This window comes from Tubulanus polymorphus, chromosome 5 (assembly GCF_964204645.1).
Source record: "Tubulanus polymorphus chromosome 5, tnTubPoly1.2, whole genome shotgun sequence".
In the NCBI taxonomy this organism is placed as follows: domain Eukaryota; kingdom Metazoa; phylum Nemertea; class Palaeonemertea; order Tubulaniformes; family Tubulanidae; genus Tubulanus; species Tubulanus polymorphus.
The window spans coordinates 18502809-18527304 of record NC_134029.1 but is presented as its reverse complement, the minus strand read 5'-3'; the positions used below and the strand labels follow the sequence as shown (position 1 = coordinate 18527304).

At 40.2% G+C, this 24496-nt stretch overlaps 1 protein-coding gene across 7 annotated transcripts in view; it reads right to left on the bottom strand.

The window, feature by feature from the left end:
• LOC141905900 (uncharacterized) overlaps positions 1-24496 on the bottom strand; it is a 71772-nt gene that overhangs the window by 20216 nt on the left and 27060 nt on the right. For 4 of the 7 annotated variants that reach the window (XM_074794983.1, XM_074794985.1, XM_074794988.1 and 1 more), the window contains 11 exons: positions 19513-20399; positions 15645-15808; positions 14954-15041; positions 12267-12629; positions 10504-10530; positions 9646-9766; positions 8365-8529; positions 7165-7679; positions 5042-5230; positions 3026-3497; positions 1791-2380 (listed from right to left, as the gene is read on the bottom strand). In XM_074794983.1, coding sequence (XP_074651084.1) covers positions 1791-2380; positions 3026-3497; positions 5042-5230; positions 7165-7679; positions 8365-8529; positions 9646-9766; positions 10504-10530; positions 12267-12629; positions 14954-15041; positions 15645-15808; positions 19513-20004 — 3186 coding nt within the window. In that variant the 5' untranslated portion in view covers positions 20005-20399. The remainder of the gene's footprint in view (positions 1-1790; positions 2381-3025; positions 3498-5041; positions 5231-7164; positions 7680-8364; positions 8530-9645; positions 9767-10503; positions 10531-12266; positions 12630-14953; positions 15042-15644; positions 15809-19512; positions 20400-24496) is intronic. The other 3 variants (XM_074794986.1, XM_074794989.1, XM_074794987.1) reach the window with 3 other exon arrangements.

Here is a 24496-nt window from a genome sequence, read left to right as displayed (position 1 = left end):
GAGACAGGACTCACTATAGACCTCAGGGACTTGACTAAGACCAACTTAGTTCTATATCCGATCAAACAACTTAAGACCAGTCTTAAGATTTAAGACAACTTTCGGAACTGCGGAACGGGCCGAGGACCACAGTTGTACGTTAGATTTGATGAAAAAGCGCTGGTCGTTTATTTTTCAATGATTCAACCCAAGGGGGTCAAATGTGCTTTCAAAAAACAACAATCTTTTGATTTTGAGAGTTCACTTAATTTCTCGATGCAGAAGTGTGTATTGATAGACATTTCTCTAAATCCGCCGACGACAGATAAACACCAAGTACCGATAATCTTTTTCCAAACGGTTGCTTAGCTCAGATATTCTCTAACACAGGCGAGCTCACAATTTATCATTGCAGGCACTTATCATAATATCACAGAGGAAGACATATCAGATTACGATTATTCCTACCAGGTTTCTTAATGCTTATTCACACTACTAGTATTTATGTACATATAGTAAAAAACCTAAAATGCCACTTGTTCAAACAAGATATTATACACTCACTACACAATCAGACAATGTCAAGTCCAACATTCTTTTTCACAATACTTCATCTTCTTTTATACGGTAAACTATGGATGTATTGGTAAATTGTCAATAAATTCAGTATTCAGAATGTGTACATCCTGTTAAAAACTGAACAATGTCAACAAAGAAATCTGAATGAAGCGAAATTTATTCATTTTCGGATCTTTGGTCAAATTACGTTCAATAAGATTGGTTACACCAACATTTTGAAATTTCGTTTGGTATGCTCAGAAGTTTTATTCATTCCATAAGTTATCTGTCCTTCAGTCGCAAGTGATATGATAGATCTGTAGTTTACTGTATATAAAGAATCAGACATTTATAAAATACATATTGTCATCCGCTTTAAATGTACAACAGTAGCTATACGTATATGAATGAGGTCCTCTTAAACAGACTAGATGGCAGCACCTTCTAGGTGAGCACTAACGATTGCGTGTTTACGAGACAGACTTAGTTCAGATATGACTGTGCAAACCGGCTCTTTTGTCAATTCATGAGAAAACTGTTCATAGAGTATCTGCATGACTAATCCTGGACAGAAGCAGCTGATTGATTTCAAAAGTTTCAGTTAATATTAGACTGAGAAGACAGATGCATCAGTCTACTCAGTAACTGAAATACCGAAATGAACACAACCATTTTCACCTGGGCCTAGTAAGGTCAAGATTTGAATCTCAGAGATCACTCTAACCCGGTTCCTTAATCAGAAACCAACCAAGGAAAATAAAATCTTTGATTTCAATTCATGTTATGCAGCTGTCAGACCCACCTCCTCAGATGATCATGTTATGAACGGCGTAGTCTGGACGAACATATTTTTCACAAATTGTGAACATCCGTCTAAAATTAATGGTTCAGACATGACACTTTTATTCATTTCCAAAGAAATACATCCGTGGTACTGCCACAGTTTATAGCGATGCCTGGATGAACATGTCTTGGGAAAATGGTGAATGTCCGTCGAACATCTGAGGTGGTGTGTACAGACAGCAGGTAAATAGCTGCACTAAGGCTTTGGACACAGAACTATAAAAGAGGATCTCATTCATATAAGCAAGAAGTTAAAAGTGCATTAAAGCCGTCGTGAATAAATTTCCTAGAGGAAATAGATAGACTACTATACTATGTCGTGCTTCGAAAAAATATATCTACAATATCCTCCACCGAAAGCCGAGACAAGTGTAATGCGCCACCTAGAGCAGTCAGTGCTTGCAACCTACCTTGTGTCGTTTCTCCTGATCTTTAATCCATTGTTCGCGTTTACGTTTCTCTTCCTGTAAACTGGCCGGGTCCCAACGATTCAGAACGCTGGGTTTGCCATTACGTTTTGGACCGGATTGAACGGTAGACGGGGACAAAGCGCCGCCGTTTATTCGTTTCGACGGACTGCTACCATTCTGTTTAGTCGTCGGGGACTGTTTAATGTTCGGTTTCGCGGCATCTTTCGCGACCGCCGCTTTTTTGATGACGTTGTTATTGTCCGATTGTTTCTGTTTCGCGATCGGCGGTTTCGCACTCGTCGGTTCCGGCGATTTGACCGCTTTCTTGAATTCGACCGGTTTATATTTCGGTTGAAATAACGATTTCTTCGTCGTTTCGGCGTTGTTTTCCGATTGAGCGTTATTGTTCTCTACAGATTTCCATTGTTTTTCGAGTTTTTTATCGACACTTCCCGTACTACTGGCGCTGCTCGTGTTTAGATCCTCGTGTTGCGAAAGTCTCTTTTTTCGACCCATCGGAGCCGCGCTCATCTGACTTTCAACGCGCGCCCACAAAGCCTGCTCATCTAATTTACCTACTGTCGCTGGTGCTGAAAAATAGGTAGAATATAGGTAAGGTATAGTCTACCATGCCATATGGACTTTTTACCTGCATTTGACGGCCATTTTGAAGGAGCTTGTTAAGATACTGCCCTCTTAGCTGTACAAGCCATGACACTAGGCCACCCTTCTGTGCAGTGTAAGTTTATATTTCACAATGTTCACCATGTGTACCAGGTGCACCAGGACCCTCTTGTAATAGAGATTTTAGCTAATATACAACTACATCGCACAACGGGGCACATGCAATATAGGATGGGTGGATTATACACTGCATAGTGGGGTACACACTGCACGATGAAAGGGTTCACATATTTCCACCGCGCTATAGCCGCGATCATACAAGCATTTTTGGCCCAGAGCAACTGTTCAGATTGGTAACAAATAGGACCATGCCTGTTTGACCCCAACCAAAATCGTCAAGACCGGAGCCAAATTTTAGCACAGGTCAAATTATTGCCTGTGAAATGCACCTGGTTGTGGAAGTGACTCACTTGGTTTGAGTATTATTTAGTATCGAGTGAGTGGTTTACATGTGAACACGCTCTCTAACTCAGCACGAGCCAAATAGTCTCAGTGTGATCGCATCAACAGTAAAAGGGCTCGAATATTTTCACCTAGCTATGGAACTTTACCTTCAGGTTTTGTTGTATCCGGTTTGACGACTGCCGTATCGCCGTTAACCGTAGGCGAGTCTGATTTGTAAGGTTTCGGTTTCGTAGTCGCGCTTAAATCTGGCGGCGGCGTCGAATTCTGAAGCGTGTCGAGAAATGTGAACGTTTTCTGCTTGTCGTCGGTCGCGTCGTCTTCTAAATTCGCCAACTGCTCGAATTTATCCTGACTTTTCAGGTATTTATCCAAAAACGGCAGCGCAGACGACTGACGCATCTTCGGTTTTTCATTCGCGCGGCCCTCTTTTTCTTCTTCGGCGGCGAATTTCTCGAGGAACGAAAACGCTTGTAATTTCGGTTTCGTTTTCCCCGCCGGACTCGGACTCGGCGCTTCGTTGATGTCCGGTAACGTTTCCATGATCGGCGCCGGTGGAGTCGACCTACCGGAATCGAGTGAAAGAGATCGTCTAGCTCGCTGTAACGGTGTCTTTAATGTCTAAAACAGACGAAAATACAAAACTCGATGAAAGAAAATTTTTCTTAAAACCCTTTCAGTGCTGACTAATTTATACCCGAAAGTACTGATGATAATTTGAAAATTTTCAAAAATTTCACCCCAGTGTGGCATACTTTTTTAGAGCGTTGTCTACACTGCAGTGAGATGTATCATTAGTTTCTTACATTTCATTTTATTTGACAGGCGCTGTCTGTCATCTTTCCAAAGAGATAAAACCCAATTACTTATTACATCAATACACTGTGATGTAGTGTACTAGCTAAGTCCATCACTGATTGACACACTGCACTGCGGTGTAGACACATTGAAAGGATTGAAAGAGCAAATTTATCCATGTCAAAACATTAGACCTGTCGAATTGCACTTTACTGAGATTCTTGCTTTTGTAACTACAGTAAAACTTACCTAAGTCGTCAAAGTCAGGACCATCATTATGTTGTTGACTTATCCAAATGAGGACTTACGCTTCGTAAATCAATTTGAAAATACATGTTGGGCCTCAAAAAACAGATCACTTATCCAATGACAAATGACAACTCAAGTAAATTTTACTGTATATCTACTATGCTAGAATTCATGGACCGAGAAGGACATATTCCACAGAACGACTCATAAGTCATGATAACAAAGACGAAACATTAATGAAATGTTGTTTTAAGTAATTTTGTGAAACAGGGCTCAGTTCCACTGCCAAATCTTGATTTCAAACCGACTGAATGTATCAAATTTGATACTGAACAGGCCACAATATTTAAGATCCAAATATTTCTGACGTATTCAACTTGAAGCATAGGTCGTTCTAACCACACTAAAGTCTAATTTTCTTCAAGAGTTGAAGTACGGGCAATTGAAATATGCATTAGATGATCGGGTCAATTCTTATCTTGGTCTTATCAGATAAACAGGTAAATAAAGTCAATAAAGGCCAAACATTTCAGGGGAAAGTCTTGTTTTTAAAACAAGTTTCTATATTCAGTTCATGCGACGAAATGCAATACTGGTGATTGATTTCAGGACTACTGAAGACCCAATACTACAGATGAGTTCAGTGTTTGGCCCCAAGAATGATAAACCCCTTCAAGATTTTGGGCATATGTTAATGTCACTTCCTGTCCAAATTTCATTCCGCCAGGGCATTAGGCTTGTTATTAAAAGTATACCCCCCTTGGGATCCCTTTTTGTCCTTTTCTTTGCTAAAATTTCACTATGCAGAAGTACCTTCCTAAACTTTTTCTCCTATGTATTAGTGATGACTATTTTTGTATTTCATTTTTAGTAAAGAAATTAACTTATATAAAAATGTCAAAAACAGCCATTCTCTTAGGGTGTTGGATGTGATAAGGTATAATTTGAATCTGGACTAAAATTAGTTATTTCAATTCAATTCCTGCGAGACAAATTAAACCTGTCACAGCGGAACTAGATTGTACAATCCTCGTAACTGGGTTCAAAATAAAAATGTAAATTCAAACTACGCAGTCTGCCACCAAAATCATTCAATTACGGTTATCAACCATGCATACTTCATCCTCTTCGTAATCACTCATCATTCCGGTCTCCTCCTCCAGATTCTCCTCCAGCTCCAGTTTATCCATAATCTCGCGCTCCAAGCGTTCTTCTTCGTCCGACGACATGCTACCACCGACGTCCACTTTATCTCCACGATCCATTGCCGATGCTGGCGCTGTCGGGGCTGGTGCTAGCGTTGTCGGCTAATTCAAAAACATGCATATGATAAAAGATTAGTTATATGCACACGCTACCTAGTAATAATAAAAATTCCTTTAAATAAATGCCATGCCATGCAGTTAATTCATTCATAGCAGAGACCTGGATTGTTGGTAATGGGATCAATCCATATCATCAGATGCCAGAACCCTGTTCCGTGGTTGTTGTTTGTTTGTATCAACTATATATTGACGAAAAACTATTATCAGAATAGAATAATTAAGTCATACTATGAATTAAAGAAAATTTGTTGCGCAACCATCGGTCCAGGTCCTGTATAAAAAAAGCCTAGATTTTCGACTTCTTAACTAACCAGAAGTCAGTCACCACTTTCACAAAGTTTTATATATTCAACACCCAACATTTTTGTTATTCTCAAAACAGTCTCGACATAATCAAATAATCAAAGGTTACCCAAGCTGAAAGAGGTGTCTAATACGAAGCCATAGCACCGAAATATACGATATTCTATTTCTAATACCTGCTTTTTTCGACAAAACGTAAAACGTATATTCCGAGAGAAATTGCGCAACTCTTCCTCGATTAAGAGTCGTCCGATTATTACTCGCCTCAAATGCTAATGCACATTCAGGTTTATTCGCTCATTAACTATATATATCAACGCCGTATAAAAACAGTACAAGCACGTCCCGCAGCGTAAATCCATCATTGCAAATTTGAATAAATTTCACTTCCCTCGTACCATTCATTATTGATTGCTACGCATTTACAAACGGCAGCGCGGTAATAAAATACGAAACTCCTTGTAACGAGCGATAGAAGTATTTGTTTCCACGCGCCGTTGGAGCGCCGAAGTGTTTAAAACAAGTAACGTTTACACGGGAAGGGTGGACCTTCCTCGATGACGCGAACGGACGGTTTTCATTTCGTCGATTACGACGCAGATTCTATATAACGGCATAATCGAGTAATAAAATTTTTAATGAAAGTATTTCGCATTCGTGAATTCTCTTTTCAACATAATTAACACGGTTAACGCGAGTGCGCGTGAAGCTAAATTGACTACTACGGTGAAAAAACTGGTATTCGCCTCGATTCGTCGCATGTGTGAAATCAAAATAGGTCAACAGAAATATTTTCGCATATCGATAAAATAATCAAAAGTTTTTCGAGTACTCGCTAGAGACACGTTGAATAATGTATCGCGGCGCGAATGTCAAGACGACACTATATTGAACAAGTCAGCGACAATTGGAATGGAAATTCCGCCCATGCTTTGTATATCTTACGGATATCATCCGGAAAAAATGTTTTTCAAACGCCCGCCGAGCGTCTGAGTCGATTTTTATGAATTTCATTAAAAGCGGCGTAAATTGAATAATTCATTTTTTTGACAATTTAATGAGGTAATAAATCTTTCCCACTGTGACGACAGCTGTTGTTCGTGAAATCGATACTCGACGAAAACCGCGACGGAAAAAGATCCTTTCATCGACACCGGACGGAATTGAAGGTCGATAGGATATACCGCTACTAAAATGTGTCACCCAGTCCTGGAGCGCGGGGCACATATGCGTTTCTATGCTAGGCTGTTAAGCCTAGACCACCTGCGATACATTAGACATTAATGGTCTTGGTGAACTAAAATACTACCATTAATGGGTTAATGGATCCACGTTGAAAGCAGACCCGACTACCTTGGCATCTCCCTTTGCAGGAGTTTTTCAGTGCAAATGGCAGTAATTTGACAATGAAAAAAGTGTTCAATTAATTAATCGGTCAGAAATTCATCTTTTCTTAACAGAATCCACTGAAAACACGAAAAGTACCATATAGAATAGAACTACCATGAATTCATGAATTCACATAGAAAGCCATTGGAAATTTTCTGAACATAAAAAGAGCCCATTAATATTTGATAATATGGGTAAAAATAAAGAACAACAAAAGCTCTTACCATCGAAGTCGGCATGATAATCTCAGCTGTGGTGCTATTAAGGGTGTAAGCATTCTTGGGCAACAAATCCGGAAGATTGGTTTCGAATGCATGCTGTTTTCCATGCTGCTGATTCGAACTATTAAATCCTAAATGCGAAGGATCACCATGCAACATGCTGTAGTTGAATTCCTCGTCATCGGTCGGTCGAGTCGATTTCTGAGCAGACGGCTCCGCCTCATCAGATTTCAATCTTTCGATGTTGAGTTTCTGCTCGAGGTCGGGCGATTCGGTTATAGCATGCAGGGATAACGAAGACTTAAGCGACGGTTTCGGGGGAACACTAGGGGGAACTCTTTTCGTGGGAATGAACACCGACCGAGTCAAATTGTCATCTTCTCCCTTATCAAAATCATCATCATCATCACTTACAGAATCAGGTTTATTTTTCCTCCTAGGTCCGGCCGTTTCGTACAATGTTTCTATCTGCGCTTGTGTTGGAGGCAGTATCGGAGGGACTGTCGTGCTGCTCTTTTCTGAAAACATATACTAATCAATACAGAATTCTATATTCATTATAGATTCATGCGTGCGAAAAATATCGGTTTAAATTACGAACAATTTGTGGCTACATTCTAGAGGAAATCAATGTTTTAACAGCTGTATAGGAGCACTTCCAGAATACTTGGACTGATATGTGTTGCCATCTATCTCGACTCATAGACAACAACTTCATTGGTACTGGGATAAAATCCCTACACATGCTACACAATTGTAATGCTAAGCGTATATCGGACTAGCCACTAATCAGATGAGTCACTTGTGAGCCAGGTACCCCATACTCACTTAAAAACTGACGAAAACTTGGCAGTCAATATCGAGATTGACTGAGCCTCCATTGACGGCAACTGGGATCTCTTCTTATCTAGCAAAAATTCTAGAGGGCTTCCCAAAGTCACTTTGATTATCAGTTGTGCCATACCTTGTTGATTAGGGAGGGCATGCATCAGGTGATAACACCGGATCTGAGAGCAACCAGGTGCCGAAGAGTAGAACAAGCTCTAGCTGTAGATAAATTGTATCTCAAGCTGGGCGCAGACGGGTGACTGTGCAGCAACCTGCAATCGTGAGCCATCAGGTTCGAATCCCTGCCAGAAGTGGATGAGGAATCTGCTCCCGTCTAGCACTTAGATAGTTTCGAAAAAAGCATTGAATACTTACTACGAGCATTTTCAAATCTGCGTAATTTGATATTCAACTGTCCAGCCTTTACCGCGCTGTTGATGACCAACATGACCGATCCTTTGAATTGGTTCTCGCAAGTCTGACCGTTCACATACAAAAGTTCATCTCCTTCGCAGATATCCGCATCATCTGCGGTGCTACCTAGAAATAGAAAAATTGCATGAAATGAAAAATATGAATATTTCAAAAGAAAACAAATAATCATAAGATATAAACATGTTTTATTCAGTAAAATGTTTTGTATTTTAAGGCAGGATTTCGATGGAATGCATTTTAGCTCTAAGAGCCCAGGTTTTCAGTACTATTATCAATTGGCCACTTGTATTTGATATGCTTTTCCCCTGACTATTCCCTGACATGTTTCCGGGGTAAGTTTTTCTGCTAAAAATTCAACCAATTAACACAGCCACAATAAGTAAAATATAGAGAGAAATGCTTTGACCATCACACCTAATGTCCATGACTCTACCCTGCTTTTTTTCCCAAAATTCTCTGACTATTCCCTGGCTTATAGAAAAAGAGGATTCCCAAACTTTTTTTCTGATTTCCAAGAGCCATTCTGGAATAGGTAAAATGTTTCAGGCTGAAATGAACACATCAGGGGCCAGTTGCTCAAAAGTTGGTTAAAGATAACCAGTGGATAAATGCCATAGTAACAATGAACTCTTAATTGTCACTATGTAAGTTACTATGTAAGTCACTGGTTAATTCTAACCAACTTTTGAGCAACAACAGCCCCAGAAGTGTATCCTGAAATCGAAAAATTGTACTCAATGGAATCACTAGACCTGTATTTTCATTGAACAAACATACTGTAACAGTATTCAAGCATTGGCCGAGCTCAATCAAACCTGCCATATAGGCTTTAAGCTAAGACTTACACCCCGATCATCTCGTCGGAACGGTCTGCGATTTTTTACTTTACCTTTTTTTACATGAGTGTGCTTACGATCGCGACGGATTGATCGCAAACCCGATCAAATCGCTGTAGCCAATCAGCGACGAGTTCTGCATCACATGACTTTTAGACTCTGTGATGATCAAGTCGTAGTCGACCTAAGTGCTCTTGCGACGTCGCGTCAAATGAATTGCCAATCGGCGGTCACATATTTACTATCGCTGTTCTTACGACAAGATGAACGAGTCGTAAGTCGACCTGAGCTTAGCTTTAGGCTGAAATTTTTCTTTAGCAGACTACTTGAATACAGATTTAAATCATTGGCATGGTTGTAGAATTCAAAACCGGTTGAAACGTACCTTCAATGATGTTGTCGACTAGAATTGGTAGCAACTGGTCGATGCCTCCTTTAATTGTGAAACCAAACCCGTCGCTTTTATGTGGATTTTGTTTGAGCTGAATTTCTTTATCCTCATATTTCTGAAAGTAGCAAACATAAGAGAGATCTCATTTTTTATCATCCATCTGGAACTTCAGATTGTCGCATCAGATGTCAAACACCTATCAAAGACATTAAAATCTGCATGCCAGATTACATCCTCCCCTGGCAGGGACCAGATGACATCGCAACACTCCATGGCTACCACACTAGACCGGAAGCGCAGGTTTGCCGCAAGTTTACTTGTGGCACCAATCAGATTGCCTGTTGTATAATAACTGAGACAAATTTCACAGATAAACTATAAATGGAAAAACCTGGGCTAAAATAAAACATTATTTTTGATTGGCTAACAATGACATCATCTAAGCTGCACACCCAATCTAGTATGGCAAGGTTTCGCAAGCAAATCTTGATGCCATCAGGTACGAATCACTGCCAAGAGAAGATGGCCAGATTATGACAAAAATGGGTAAAGCCTGGAGAGACAACCTTTCATAGAATGGTGGTGGCTAATGTAAGAGTATGTAATTTGTTAACTAGTATTTTGATCCAGTTGGTCGGGAAGATTTCCCCTTCAAGACAAACTAATTTTCAAGGAAATGGTGGTACAATATTAGAGTACAATTAGAATGGAAATGCCAAACCAGACTTTATTTATGGTAATTAGGAAGTGTCATTCATTAGAAAAAACTGTTGAAGAATTTGACTCTCAGTGGGTCCATACCAACACCTAGACTATAATCTATACTAAGAAGCTCATACTTATTTTACTTACACCACTAAACTGTCTTTGAAGGCCAGGCTGAAATAAGTTAATAGCACATTAGCATATAGCAAAATTAGAAAGTTTACTAACTTTGTAAACCTTCCGAAACCATGCGAAGCAGGACTTTGCAAAGTTGAACTTAACAAAAATGGAAATGCAGATTTCAAGGGCGCCGCAACTCAGCAGATATTTACGGGATTTCATATTGTCGTGGTGGGATCGGTTTGTCTCATGGAATGCATGGGTCGGCAATGCCTGCCACTTTCAATTTCTCTTAACACATGATGACGATAGCTGCGACGATCACACAAGTGTTTTTGGCCCGTACCTGATTAGACCCGGGCCAACCATTTACACAGGCACCAATTGCGTGTTTGATCCGGGTCTGAATTTGGGCCAAATCGTCTCCATGTGATCGTACCCATGAAGCTGGGCTGACTTTTGCCATTAAATTGGGCTGAGTAAGCCCAGTTTAATGGATGAGGTTAATGTGCGGCGGCCTTTTGACAAGGATTAATATCATGCACAATCAAATCAAATATAGAGGACGTACAGGTATTTTTTGTTATCATTTGCAATTTACTGTATATTGATCAGTATGAACGGGGAGAGAGAGAGATAGACGATATAACTATGCATTAACTTTAGAACTCGAAGAAAGAGGGCAGCACATTCTCATGTGAACAGCAATTCGAAACGGTAATATCAGAGGCGGATTAGGAAAAGGTAAGGCCACTGAAAGGGGTCCAGAAGAAAAGAAAAGGCATTCCTTGAATAAAGCAATGTTATGTCTTAAGGCTGGCTTATCTCAACAAGCAACGCAATGCCTACCGACTCCTATCAACGAAACTGAGAGCAACCGCGATCGCAGCCCAGCTTATGTCGTCTGCGCTCCGATTCGCAGCAACTGAGGCCGACTAGCGGGATATGAGATCCTCCCAGTTGCTTCCCTGCTTATGTCGGGTACGATTACTGGCCACTGCAACAGCTCAGATGGTCACGTGATAAGCATTTTGAGAATAAATTTGAATTATTGGAAAATATATTTCTATTAGAAAAGCTATTTCTTAAAGATCTTTATCTTTCTGATTTAGTTTTGAATACAATGTGCAAGCGACATCATATAAAGATGGCCACTCACACCATAATTCTACCAATTTCGTATCTAGATCTTCAGTCCAGTCATCTGCCATGCTGAAGGTTTGGTTTACGTTTTGAACTACTTGAATTTGAAAGTTTATGACACTAACTAGCGGTCATAATTTGTACTATGTATATTCGGTCTCTGATTGGCAGATGAGCTTATGTCGGTTGCGATCAAAAGCAACTATCCGCCTACCGTAGGCAGAGTAGAACATGGGCAACTAGACAGATACGGCTTGCGATGAGTCGGTCGCGTCGGGTTGCCGTCGCAAGCCGGCTTATGTCGAACCGATAGAGCAGCAACTGGCAGCCTCTCGTAGGTCGCTAGTTGCCGCTAATCGGCGATAAACCCAGTTGTGTCGGTAGGCGTGGTGTTGCTTGTCAACATAGGCCAGCCTTTAAGCACTCAGGGGTCCCACTCTCGGTGTTTAGATATTTTGGAGATGTACATCATAAAACATGAAAATTACGAGAGGATGAGTGGTAAATTTGCAGGTTTTAACAATCTTTGTCTTAATGAAAAGGGCAACCTCAATGGGAAACCCCGAGACCAGACCCCCTAAATCCGCCCCTGAATATAACAAGTCAACGGTAAAGTGCAAACAGACGCAGCGAATAGATAAACTTACGAGGTTTCTGTTCGGGTTTATGATATAAGGAGCCTCTGAGCTGGACCGACGTCTCCCGGTCGACCCGACACTTGTCCGACGAGGCGGCGTCAAAGAATCCGTTTTCGTAATCGTCGCGACTTTTTCGTTCTTCTCGTTTTGTTTCTGAACCTCGCCGGTTTCGCTGTCCTCCGACTCGCTTTCCGACTCGCTACCTTTATTACGTAATTGTTGCGCTTTCATTGCGGCGACTCGTTTCAATAACTCGATGATTTCCGGATCAGTTTCTTTCGTGACGCCGCAGTCCGTCTCATCTTTCTTTCTGATCGTACGTTGATTCCTATCACGATCGTCGTTCGAGTTTGTTATCACAGCTGGTTTATCCTATAAATAAAATAATCAGTGAAATATAACTGAAGTTAGGGTTAAGATCGGGTAATCACCCGTTTGTGACTGTGCGAGTTCATAATCTTTATATGCGTAATAATAACCGCAATTGTTTTTGGTTTGCAACAACCCCCCGTTCACGTGGATGCCAAATGGGCCCATACCCGTAAATGTTGGACCCGGCCCGGGTGAAATTATTGCGTCTGAATTGTAACTGATTCCGGAAGTGACTCACTTCGCTTTGTCTAAGCATTGCTTAGTATCTAGGGAGTGGTTTGCAGGTGAGCGCGCTCTCTAATTAGGCACGGGCCAAATTTGAAGTTAGGGTTAAGATAGGGCAATCAGCAGTTTGTAACTATCCTGACAGTTTGACATAATCGTTGTATGTATAAGAAACAATGTCTATTCACTGGCACTTGATATGTACAAACAATTTTTCAATTACAATGTGAACAGGCAAAGCAATTAGGATTACTTATTCTATTAGGTAGATACATCCATTTTTGTATGGGGCGGTCAGAGTTTTGTATGTCTGGGATCTAAAGGTGCGTTCACACGACGAAATTTCGACCGGTCTAAATTTAGATCGGTCTAAATTTAGACCAGACCAAGCGTTCACACTGGCAAAAATACCGTTCAAAATTAGACCGGTCTAGTTTAGACTGGTCTAATTTGGCACGGTCTAAAAGAGCGAACCAGGACCGGACCAAATTTGGACCGATCTAAATATGTGCGTGTGGACAGAAACTGGTACCAGGTCTGGTCTAAATCGTAATTCTTAATCTCTGCGGTATAGATGTCGCGACCTCTGCAGCAGAGTGTGAGTTCAGTTTATTAAGTTTTAAATGCTTTTATTACTGTTTATGTAATTATTCTTAGAAACTGTTTTTCCTCACTATACTATGGAAATGTTTGGAGCATAATTCGTATTCGTATATCGCGATCATCATCCGTTTTACTGCCGTGCTTTGAACCGTGTTTAAACGACACTTAGAGTTTCAGCATGATAGAATAAAATCAAATTCGCAAAAATGTCTAAACCTGACAGAGGATCGAATTGGTCAAATGAAGAATGTCTTGCTATACTTCGAATCTGGAAGCAAGACTTCATCCAGGCGCAATTAATTACTTAGCAGATGGCGACATCTTGTGGGCCCGGTGACAAGCGATTTAATCACCGCATTTCAAAACGCCGTGTGAACGCTCACCAAAATTTGGAAATTTCCAATTACTTCTTATCTAAGTGGTTACCTCTTCTTCGACTGTTTCAAGTGCAAATGACTCACACATTTATTACGTAATCCAGTTGAGATTTACAGATTCCACAGTAGCAATTTTTTATTCGAGAACACATGGGATTCTTATGCATCAGTTAAGAGGGTGATTCATATGTTTTTTTAAGGTCTCGAAATAGGATTCGATCGGTATGATCAAGCTTTAATGATTGCAGTAATGCAGTAAGAGAATCAGAAATCATAGCAAATTTCAGAAATATGTCACGATTTTAAATCATTTTCATCGAAAGTATCAAATTTCTTCATCGATTCAATGCAAATGAAATTTGGCTGGGAGTAAATGCAGAAATGCAGGGCACCGTTCTAAAACTATTAAAAATCAATGCAATTTTCTTAATTTCATCAATTTATTTCTGCAAAATTGATTGAGTTTGATTTTTCAACAAAAAGAACAGGGTCAAAGGAACCAATTTCTCTTAAACTCTTATAAAATTTTGATATCTATCGAATTCAACTATAAAACCACGCTCAAATTGAGATATTTTGACCATTTAGACCAGGCGCGAGTCAAATTGGAGTGCATTCACACGTAAATCACAAACTCTTACTAAAATGCCATCAAAACGATGCAGTGATGAAGAGGAATGAGTCACTCCCAGAATCAGTAAGCATTCATCGTCGGACGTTTTTGATCCAGCCAAATTTGACCCATGACAAACAAGCATTGACTTTATTGGCACCAATGTGAACAGCCAAATTTGGCCCAGGTAAAAAAATTACAATTGTTGGAACTAAAATTTGTATTTTCGAGTAGTATTTAACCCTTTCCTATGGAGGAAGTCCCACCCTCCCGCCCTGCTTAGCAGCATTCTTGTGACTGCTAGCCTATAGCGAAAAAATGGCAGAAATCGCCGTTAGCTAAATGCGATATTGCAGTGCCGGGGTCGTATAGAAAAATCACTGGCGATCAAATTCAGAGAATATTGGCAAAACCTATAGGAAAGGGAACAGTACAGTAGTAAGGAAATACACTTGTGGCGTTCCATTTTCTTTAAAAAAAAATTCTAGCATATCCTAGATGCTTACTTGAGCATTGCTTTCTATATCTACGTCGACTATAGTTGAAGCTGAGTCATCAATCGGATAAAAGTTATAACTATGTCTTCTTGATTTTCTGAAAAGTATAATCGGAAAACCATGGCACAATGAAGCTGACCGGCAATGCAACCACGGCGAGCTTGCCTAGTGAGGATCCACCAGGTTAGCTTGTGCGGAGTAAGACCATGACACTTGATTTCTTTCAACGATGACCCTACTGTGTCACCAGCTAGATGGCGTGGTGCGTAGACAACTCGGTCAAATTTCAGTTTATTTTCAGTGAGCTTTCATCTAGATTTTTAGCCTCCCGATCGAAATCGTTGTCGAAATGCACATTGTTTCCACCTGGTGGATCGTCAGTTTTTACAAGGTGGAATCAAGAGTCAAATGAATGTAGAATCCTCATTAAAATTGAAGCATAATTCAATCTAAAATATCAATAGTAATCAGTTATGAATATGAATAATGACTTTTGACAGTCGAAACAAAAACAGATGTCTTTATCTAATTATTTTTCAAACGAAATCTGGCCCAATGGATTATCTTCATTAAGAACCTCATTAAACTTTAATTAGAATTTCAGTGCATGAACTTGGGCCCAGAGGGGTAAAATGAAATACCAGAACAAATTATTCGATTTAGAATTAATTACCATACTATTAATGATTAAATGACCAACCTTTCTTTCATGATTTCACTGAAAGTCTTAGTCTTAGGTTGTTCCTTAGGTTGTTCCTGGTCGGACGCGTCCGTCTGGTCGTGATCGGATGACTCGGTTGGATTGGTCACCGACTGCTTGCGGCGTTTATCTCTCCAATTCGACAAATCCTGCAAATAAGTGTCCTAAAAGTTCAGAACACGTTCGAAGAAAACAAGACGCGGGTTAATTTCGATGTTAGACGCATGCGAGTGTGTTCCGCCCTTACTCGGAGAGAACGATACAGTGTTGCTCCTGGATTGGAGAACTCGGTGAATCGGTTAAATACACATATTTGTGGATAGTACAGTCAAATCCGCTTAATCCAGCACGGATTTTCATCTAATCTAGATGCTATATAGGCCTATGTTACTCAGGTCAACTGAGATCGGATCAGATCATCGGAAATCTTTTTGACCTGAGTGCGCTTACGACCACGACGGATTGAACGCAGACCGATCGTAAGCCGAATCGTATGGAAAGAATGAGTTCTTTTTCCTATGACAGATCTTAACGTCGTAGCCAATCAGTGATGAGTATTGCATCACATGACTTTCAGACTCGGCGATGATCGCGTCGTAAGTCGACCAGAGTGCTCTTAAGATTGTGAGACAAACAAATGAGCAATCCGCAGTCATGTGTGTTACTGCTTATGACGATCTAGTCAGGTCATAAGTAAACCTGACCTCGACTTCTGGGCCTACAGTCCATTTATACATAAATTCATGAAAAATATGATGTTCATTTTTCCATTTCTCATAAACCGGATACAGGTATATTTCATTTGTCCGAATTGATCTGAATTAAGCGGGGTCAACTGTACTTTCATACGAGGGGGTCATTCATGAATTGAACAGGCGGATAATGTGCAAATTGTCTTTAAAATAGCAGCTTAGCCATGATTGAATTAAGAGTGAGAACCATGCTTTCGCTGATACAAAGTGAAGTGCCGTAAATGGAAGATTTGGGCAAAATTTTCACGAATTTTCATTAAGACGTTTGCAGCCACTATGTTCCTTTGCAGAAATTACTTTTTTTTCAATTTATGTCATAGTTGGCCATAGAGGCAGCATAGGCAGCAGCCATTATTCTGAATTAACCAATAAACTGAGTTTGTTCACACTGCCAACCAATAAGGGACGGTGTCATTCGAATGAGGGCAAATCAAACAGTGCAGAAATATCAGCTACGACCCATAGTGGCAATGATGGAACAACCAGAACTAGATATACATATCTCGTAGTTGGCGGCAAACGTATTAAATTTCCAAAAATCTTACAGATATGGGAAAATTGGACAATGCTATGATTTTAATGACCAGCCATTTCACAGAATGAAAAGGGCCTTTTAACCATGAATGAACTTTATATTCTGTGAAATAGGCCCGGTGCGACAAGGACAGCGATCATACCAGTGTCAAGGACAGAATGGAGTGATGTAATTATTCACATGCAGTTAAAGATACATACTCCCTGATGGCATCGAGACTCGCCATGGTAAGAAACCCTGCCCCATTGGCCCCGAGTGCGAAGCTACATACACAGCTTAGATTATGTCATTTTAGTCTGGGTATTCCCATTCATAGTTTGTGAAATTTGCCTTAGCGATTATAGAACGGGCAATCTTATTGGTTTTCCGCAAGATAACTTGTGGCAAACCTGTGTATATACCTGTGCACCCGGTCTTGTGTGGCAGGGTTTTATGCACTGACGGTGTCTAGCAATGCCATCAAGTTCGAATCCCTTCCGGGAAGGATGTTGTAGTTAACATTGATAAATTGTTATAAACATATCATATGAATGTGAAGATTAAAATCATAGACAATCAGGGGCCAGTATTCTATAATTCTGGGCTAAAAATTTGAATCCGGGGTCAAGTTATCGGCAGTGAACTTAATTCAACTCTTAGGCAACAGTATGTCGATATGTAACGCATTGTTATCGCCAGCGTTTCCTGTTCATTCCCGTTCATTGAGTGTTTTCTTCCGAAACTAATAATCAGTTTTTTAATGGCTGTACACACCATCGTCTTTGTATTGTAAAAATTTCTAACTGACATTTTATTAGTGCAAGCCCTCTTGGTGAGGCAAGTGGCCACCTAAAACTAAAAATTTCGTTTATTGCGGAAATTGTATACATAAGATCACCAAAATTAATGCCACAGTTGAAATGGAAGGCTATCACAAGAAGCGTTCATGTTCCACAGGGATTCAAACCTGATGGCCCAGAGACTTATTTCCTCCCTTGAAGGGATTTGAAACTTGAACCCGAGAGACTCTTTCACATTTCTGGCTCATAGAGGCTTCCGACACATGCAAATTCTCCACTGAGAGACTCAACCATATCCCGCACTCGCAAGGAATCGAACCTCTGATAGCGTTTAGACTTAGTCACATTCCCCCCTTCAAACCTTATCTCACTGAAAGACTAGCCGCGATCACACAAGCGTTTTTGGCCGGGCCAGAATTTTGGCCTGTCCCAAATTAGGCCTGAAACAACAGTTCACGCGGGGGCCAAATGGGCACATGCCAGTTTGACCCAACCAAAAACGTTGGACCAGGCCCAAGCAAAATTTTAGCACGGGACAAATGAATTGCAACTATTGCTGGAAGTGACTCACTTCGCTTTGTTTGGTCATTTTTTTACATGTGAATGTGCTCTCTAATTAGGCACTGGCCAAATTTGGCTTGGGCCCGATGCGGACCAATTGGGCCCGTACCGAATCGTGCCCGTGTGATTGCAGCTTCTTAAACATCTCATCCACAGAGTGATTTCGGCACACTGAGAGGGCTCCCACTGCATTACCCCTCAACCCCCCTCCCAGGAATTAATTTGCTCTCATCTGACTTGATTAGGTTGATTCGGGATTTTGTGCACGTATACAAGATATACAATCCACCATATGTTTTCATACCGCAGGTGGCTTACACGCAGAACAGAGCATTCAATTCGGTTATCAAATATCCTACAGAGAAATAATAGAGAAAAAAATCATCAGACCCCCAGAGACTGAATGAGAGAGAGAGAGGAGAGAGAGTGACAGCTTGTGTCGTAATTATATACTGTCATATACAAACGCTTCGTGTATCAAAGTATATGTAAAACGACATTAAATCATGCTCATTACACGCGATACATAACACTCGATGGTCTATATGTATTTCAACCACCGGTGACAATGTTAAGTGATAAAAAGCTTAAAAGCCGAAGTTAGACGTTAAGGCATGGATTCAAGTCCATGGTTAATTAAGTAAGGATATCTGAAAATGAAAGGCAACGACCCAGTTCCTCAGTTGCAGTTCGATCTAGAGTTTAATGCTTGATTCGTCACGTAATGAAATTGATGTCGAAATTGTTATCAAATTTGGGTGATTTGGGAAAAAGATACACTTGTGCGCCTCTACCTTAGTGGTTACTAATTGACCTCAGGCAAAAGGCGTCATCCAGGTGTAGCAGTTTAGAAAACTGCTATCCATGACCCCAATCTCCAGCTTTGTGTAAAAATATGATAAGGTGACCACTTATATTTGGCTTTTTCCATGAACATGTACGTTGTTTTTCCTGACTTGATCTGCTATTAAGAACGCAGGAAATATGGAAGACATAGATGTAAACTCGATTTTATGCACAATATAGCCATCTCAAATTTCCCTGACTTACCCCTGATTTTCAGCTTGTTTTCCCTGACTTCTTTAAAGAAAAGAAAATTCCCCAACTGTTCCCTCATTTCAAGGTAAGTGGCCACCACATAATAACTTAAATCATTGTCAATAGTTAAATCTAACCCGAAACTACGGAACTGGGTCCATGACCTGAATGGATCTTTGCAAATATACGACTACCACACCTACCCCTTGCCACGGTTCAATTTCCTTCGCTTTCTTCTTCTCCTCTTCGAATTTCTTCATTTTCTGCACGTGCATCGCGGCCTTGATGGCGAGCGGCGAAATATCCGTCTTGACGAACTGCATCGGCGAATGCGCCGGGGCCGTCGTCGACAGACTCGCGCGGCGCAATCCGTGGTAGTTCCCCGCGCTGCCGCCACGCGAAATACCATCGCGCGGGTGACTGCCTTCGCGCGAATACGAGGTACCGTCGCCACCGCTGTCCGACGAATAACGCGTCTGACTCGTCGCCGAACTTTCCAATGACTCCAGAGACGCCGCCCTCTGGTGGTGGTAAGACATCGGCAAGCCTCCGCCGCCGGTATCCTGATACATCCCGCCGTCCATTTGCGTCGAATTGTTCTCTACGGTGAAATACGCGCTGTCGAAAGTCGGTGTCGTCGTGAATCTCGCGTCGGCGGCTGAGTTTGGTTTTACCACGTATTGTCGAAATGGCATGTCACCCCAAGCGATGAATCTGCTCGTAACGGTGGTTCGGCGCAAAACATATACAAATTATCGATCGATTTATTCCCGATGTAATGAAATAAAACGGTCCGTCGTACTGCTTATTATTATTTCTTCAATGAAGACATAATGAGGTCACATTATGAGCCGTAGCTAGCGGTGACAGCGCGATAAACTCAACGACTTAGAATAGCGTGCCGGCAGGTAAATCCCATTATCGCGCGTGACCACCTTGCCGCAACCGTTTATGCCATGCGCTACGAATGAATGACGGACGAAGGAAATTCTCGCTCCTCGCGCACGACGCTGGTTGAACTACGCGGTACCGATGTACGTACGTACGTGTGTGTGTGTGTGTATCGAAGCTACGCGTCGTACGTGAAAACCTGAAAGATACGAAATACGAAAAACGACCGGTTATAAATAGCGAATAAAAATTCCTGAAAAATAGATATATCTATACGTTGTACGATAACGTATCTCGTTTTCTAGTTTTTGGCATTTTTTACGACCTGTCACGTAGGCACCTACTTTTACTAACGTCTTGACAAAAAATTAACAGATGACAGAAAAACGTCTGATTCAAATAACCTAGCGTCCTATTAACTTGCTCAGGTTTCATGCAGCAACATTTATCATAGGTCAGGGATGGAATTATAGCAGTATTGGTCGGCTGAGTTAAGTGAACGGCTGATGAAGTTAGGTCAATCCACCGTTGACTGGGACCGTTTCTTGTTTCAAATATTGCCATTTCTTCCAGACAACATATCACGCAATTCAGGTCAGAAGTTGTGTCATTGGCCTTTACATTTTAACTGTCCTCACATCAGTTGATAAAATTACCATAACTCTTAAGGCTCGACATACCTTTACTCCCGAAAATGGTTATACAACTGTCTTCTTAACTTAATTTTGAACTTTGTAAGCTATAAATCTTTAATCAGGATTCAAGATATTTCCACAGTTCCACAGCTAATAAAACCTAAGATAAGACTTGTCTTACACCATTCTACATTGCCAATCTAACGACTTAAAACTTATCTTGCAATTCCAAACCATTAATTTTTTAGACTAGTCACACATGTACTACTTAAGACCCAGATGTTAATTCATGACCGCAAGCTTAGACCATTGGGCCTATGTGTAAACCAATCGAACAGAAATCAAAGCAGCGATCACTGGCCTGGGCCAAATTGGCATGGATCAAGCCTGATTCAAATTTGGCCCGTGCCTAATTAGAGAGCGCAAGATACTAAACAATGCCTAAACAAAGCGAAATGGATAATTTCTGGAACCAGTTCCAATTCGAAAGCAATAATTTGTGCTAAAACGCGCTAAAACTAGGCTGTGGCCTGGTCCATTTTTAGTTGGTCCAAGGCCAAACAGGCACGGGCACATTTAGCAAAATTTGGCACGGGGCAAAACGCTCGTGTGATTGCGGCACAAGACCAGTCTTCTGAATAAGCCCTCAATTAAAGGGCTACTAGACCAGTCTTTCTTCACATTGAGCTGGCTTGTTAGTGCCCTGAATACACTACACATCTATAAATCAACAGTAATCGGTATTCGTAGAATGCTCCGGATACCGATAGCAACCTCTCAGAAAAATCGGAAAGATTCATAGAAAGAAAACTAACAGGTTTGTCAGAAAACTTCCCAGTAAACATCGTCGCTTCGGGCGACGTATCCGACGCATGAGAGAAAACAGTGGAAGCCAAGCGGAATTTCGAGGGGTTGCCTCAGGGTTTTGCAATACACATTCTTGCCGCCGACTTCCCCGGAAAATAAACCTACCCGACACATTCGGTGAGGTCAATAACACCACGCCATTTTTATACGCGTGGATGGTTTTTATCTAAACTGTCGTTGTTGGTTAATTAAGAAGTTCTGATATATTAATTGGTTCACAAATTGTAAGATTTATGTGGGCTAATTCGAAATCGCCTAATTAACGAATACTGAAATTGAGCAATTCCTTGATTATAATTATAATCAAGATAACAGCCACGCATGTAGAAGTCCCTGTTGTATTTGTAATTGGTTATAATAGCGGGCCGTCATTTTTACAATCATGACACAAAAGATCTGGCACGAAATGCCTCTAAAATGATGATGTAAACATAAACCGTGATCACACGAGCATTTTTGGCCCGGGCCAAATAAAGCCTAGAACAACTTTTCACACGGGTGCCAAATTTGGCCCATGCCTGTCTGGCCCTGACCAAAAACATCAGCCAGGCGCGTTCCAAATTTTCGCACGGGTCAAATTATTGCAACTGTGAGTTGGTGGTTTACGTGTGAGCGCGCTCTCTAATTAGGCACGAGCTAAATTTTATTCGGGCTTGATACGTACCAATTTAGCTTGGGCCAAATCGTCTCCGTGTGATCACGGCATTTATCAGATGCAGACATAACACCACCTTTAAAGTAAACCCTATTTGGGGTTCTCACAACCAGAAACAGTTCCATTATATACATTTGGATTGCATACATTTGGAATTAAATCAATGCTGCTATCTATCCATAACAGCAATAACAGCTACACTTCACCACAATGTGGTAAAATTCAGTGCGCCCAAATCTACGATGTTTATGGCTCGACATTGCTTTTATAATATCGATTCGTCAAAAAACACCGAGAGACTATAGCACTTTTTAGCGAAAATAATGTGGAACTTAATAATATTAATCCAGGAAATAACAATAGAGTTTTCTGTAAAATGATCAGAAAACCCTAACCAAAGTGAATTCGGTTGCAAAAGGAGAGAGAGGGGGAATGGGAGAGTGAATTCTTATTCCGCATATGCCATGGTTTGGATTATCCCGAGTCACTGTAGCGTTACAAACAAATAATCAAGATCTAGTTTTACAAAGCGAATGGCGATTCGTTTTTCGCAAGTATGAAAACGTATTATCTGTGCCTTGCGGTAGGACTTTCAGTTCAACTGTGCGAAAATTAAAGAAAATTAAAAATCATTTAGTAGTAATTGACAACCTTCAACATTGTACAATGAAATGTATTGTCGTACAAATAATCACAGTCATTTGCACCTTTTAAGTAATAATACACCCGCATACAACTAAAGGCTGTTTGTGCTTCAAGTTTCTTGACACAGTTTCGCGATAGTTTCTTAAAAATTTGTAACTTTTTCAGGTCACGGTTATATACATACGAAAAAATGATCAAATATACCCAAGATCTATAGAAACATATCAGCCTATTTGGCACTTGGTATAGTATCAATTATTCACGTAAAAACAAATGAAACTTCAATCATGCAATGATTAGAAAATTGAGGTATTGATTGATTAATAACCATAGAAGCGATAACATTAAAAACCTCATTTTCTAATGAGTAAAAACAGTTTATTAACACGAACGTTTTCGGGATCATATCCCCTCATCAGGTGAAATACAAGTGAATCAAATGATTAAACTACAGGTTTATATACAACATAAGTTACAAAATTACAAGTGCTAAATTCTAAGCTAATTACAAACCAAGTATTTAATTACAGACTAATTATTTGAATACATTTAGGATAAAGGATGAGCCGTTTTGAAATAATTGTTGATTTAAAGAGGGTCGTTGCGCTTTAATAAACAGGGCCTCCCTAATTTTACAGTCGAGATCAGATGAACCTTTGTCTAGAATTTTGAATTTGTTGTTACTGAATTCCTGATCCCAAGTGTGACAAATTGCGAGATGTTGTCCAATCGCAGAAGTCTTTGATCTGTGTTCCTTACTCCTGATGGCCAAATGTCGTTTAGTTTTCCCAATATAGGAAGTGTTTATATCACATAAACAATTAAATTTATATATGACTTTAGCCTTCAGCGATTTAGGGGTAGCACATTTCAAAGAGAAAAAATTCTTAATTTTGGTCGTAGTGAATGCACATTTCAAGTTGATTTCAAAATTCCTTTTAAATAGATATTTTAATTTTCGGGCAAATAGGATTGACGGGTTACCAATATACGGTAATGAAATGAATAGATCAATTCCATCTTCAACAGGTTTCGGTTGAGGTTCTGAGTTCTGTTTTGATTTCAAAAATCTATTAATACATTGATCGATGACATGAATAGGAAACGCATTAGATTTAAACAGAACAGATTTAACAGATTTAACCCTCTTTAAATCAACAATTATTTCAAAACGGCTCATCCTTTATCCTAAATGTATTCAAATAATTAGTTTGTAATTAAATACTTGGTTTGTAATTAGCTTAGAATTTAGCACTTGTAATTTTGTAACTTATGTTGTATATAAACCAGTAGTTTAATCATTTGATTCACTTGTATTTCACCTGATGAGGGGATATGATCCCGAAAACGTTCGTGTTAATAAACTGTTTTTACTCATTAGAAAATGAGGTTTTTAATGTTATCGCTTCTATGGTTATTCGGATATTTGAACTCTCTTCCTAAGATTGATTGATTAAAGCCGCGATCACACGTGCATTTTTGGCCCGGAACAAC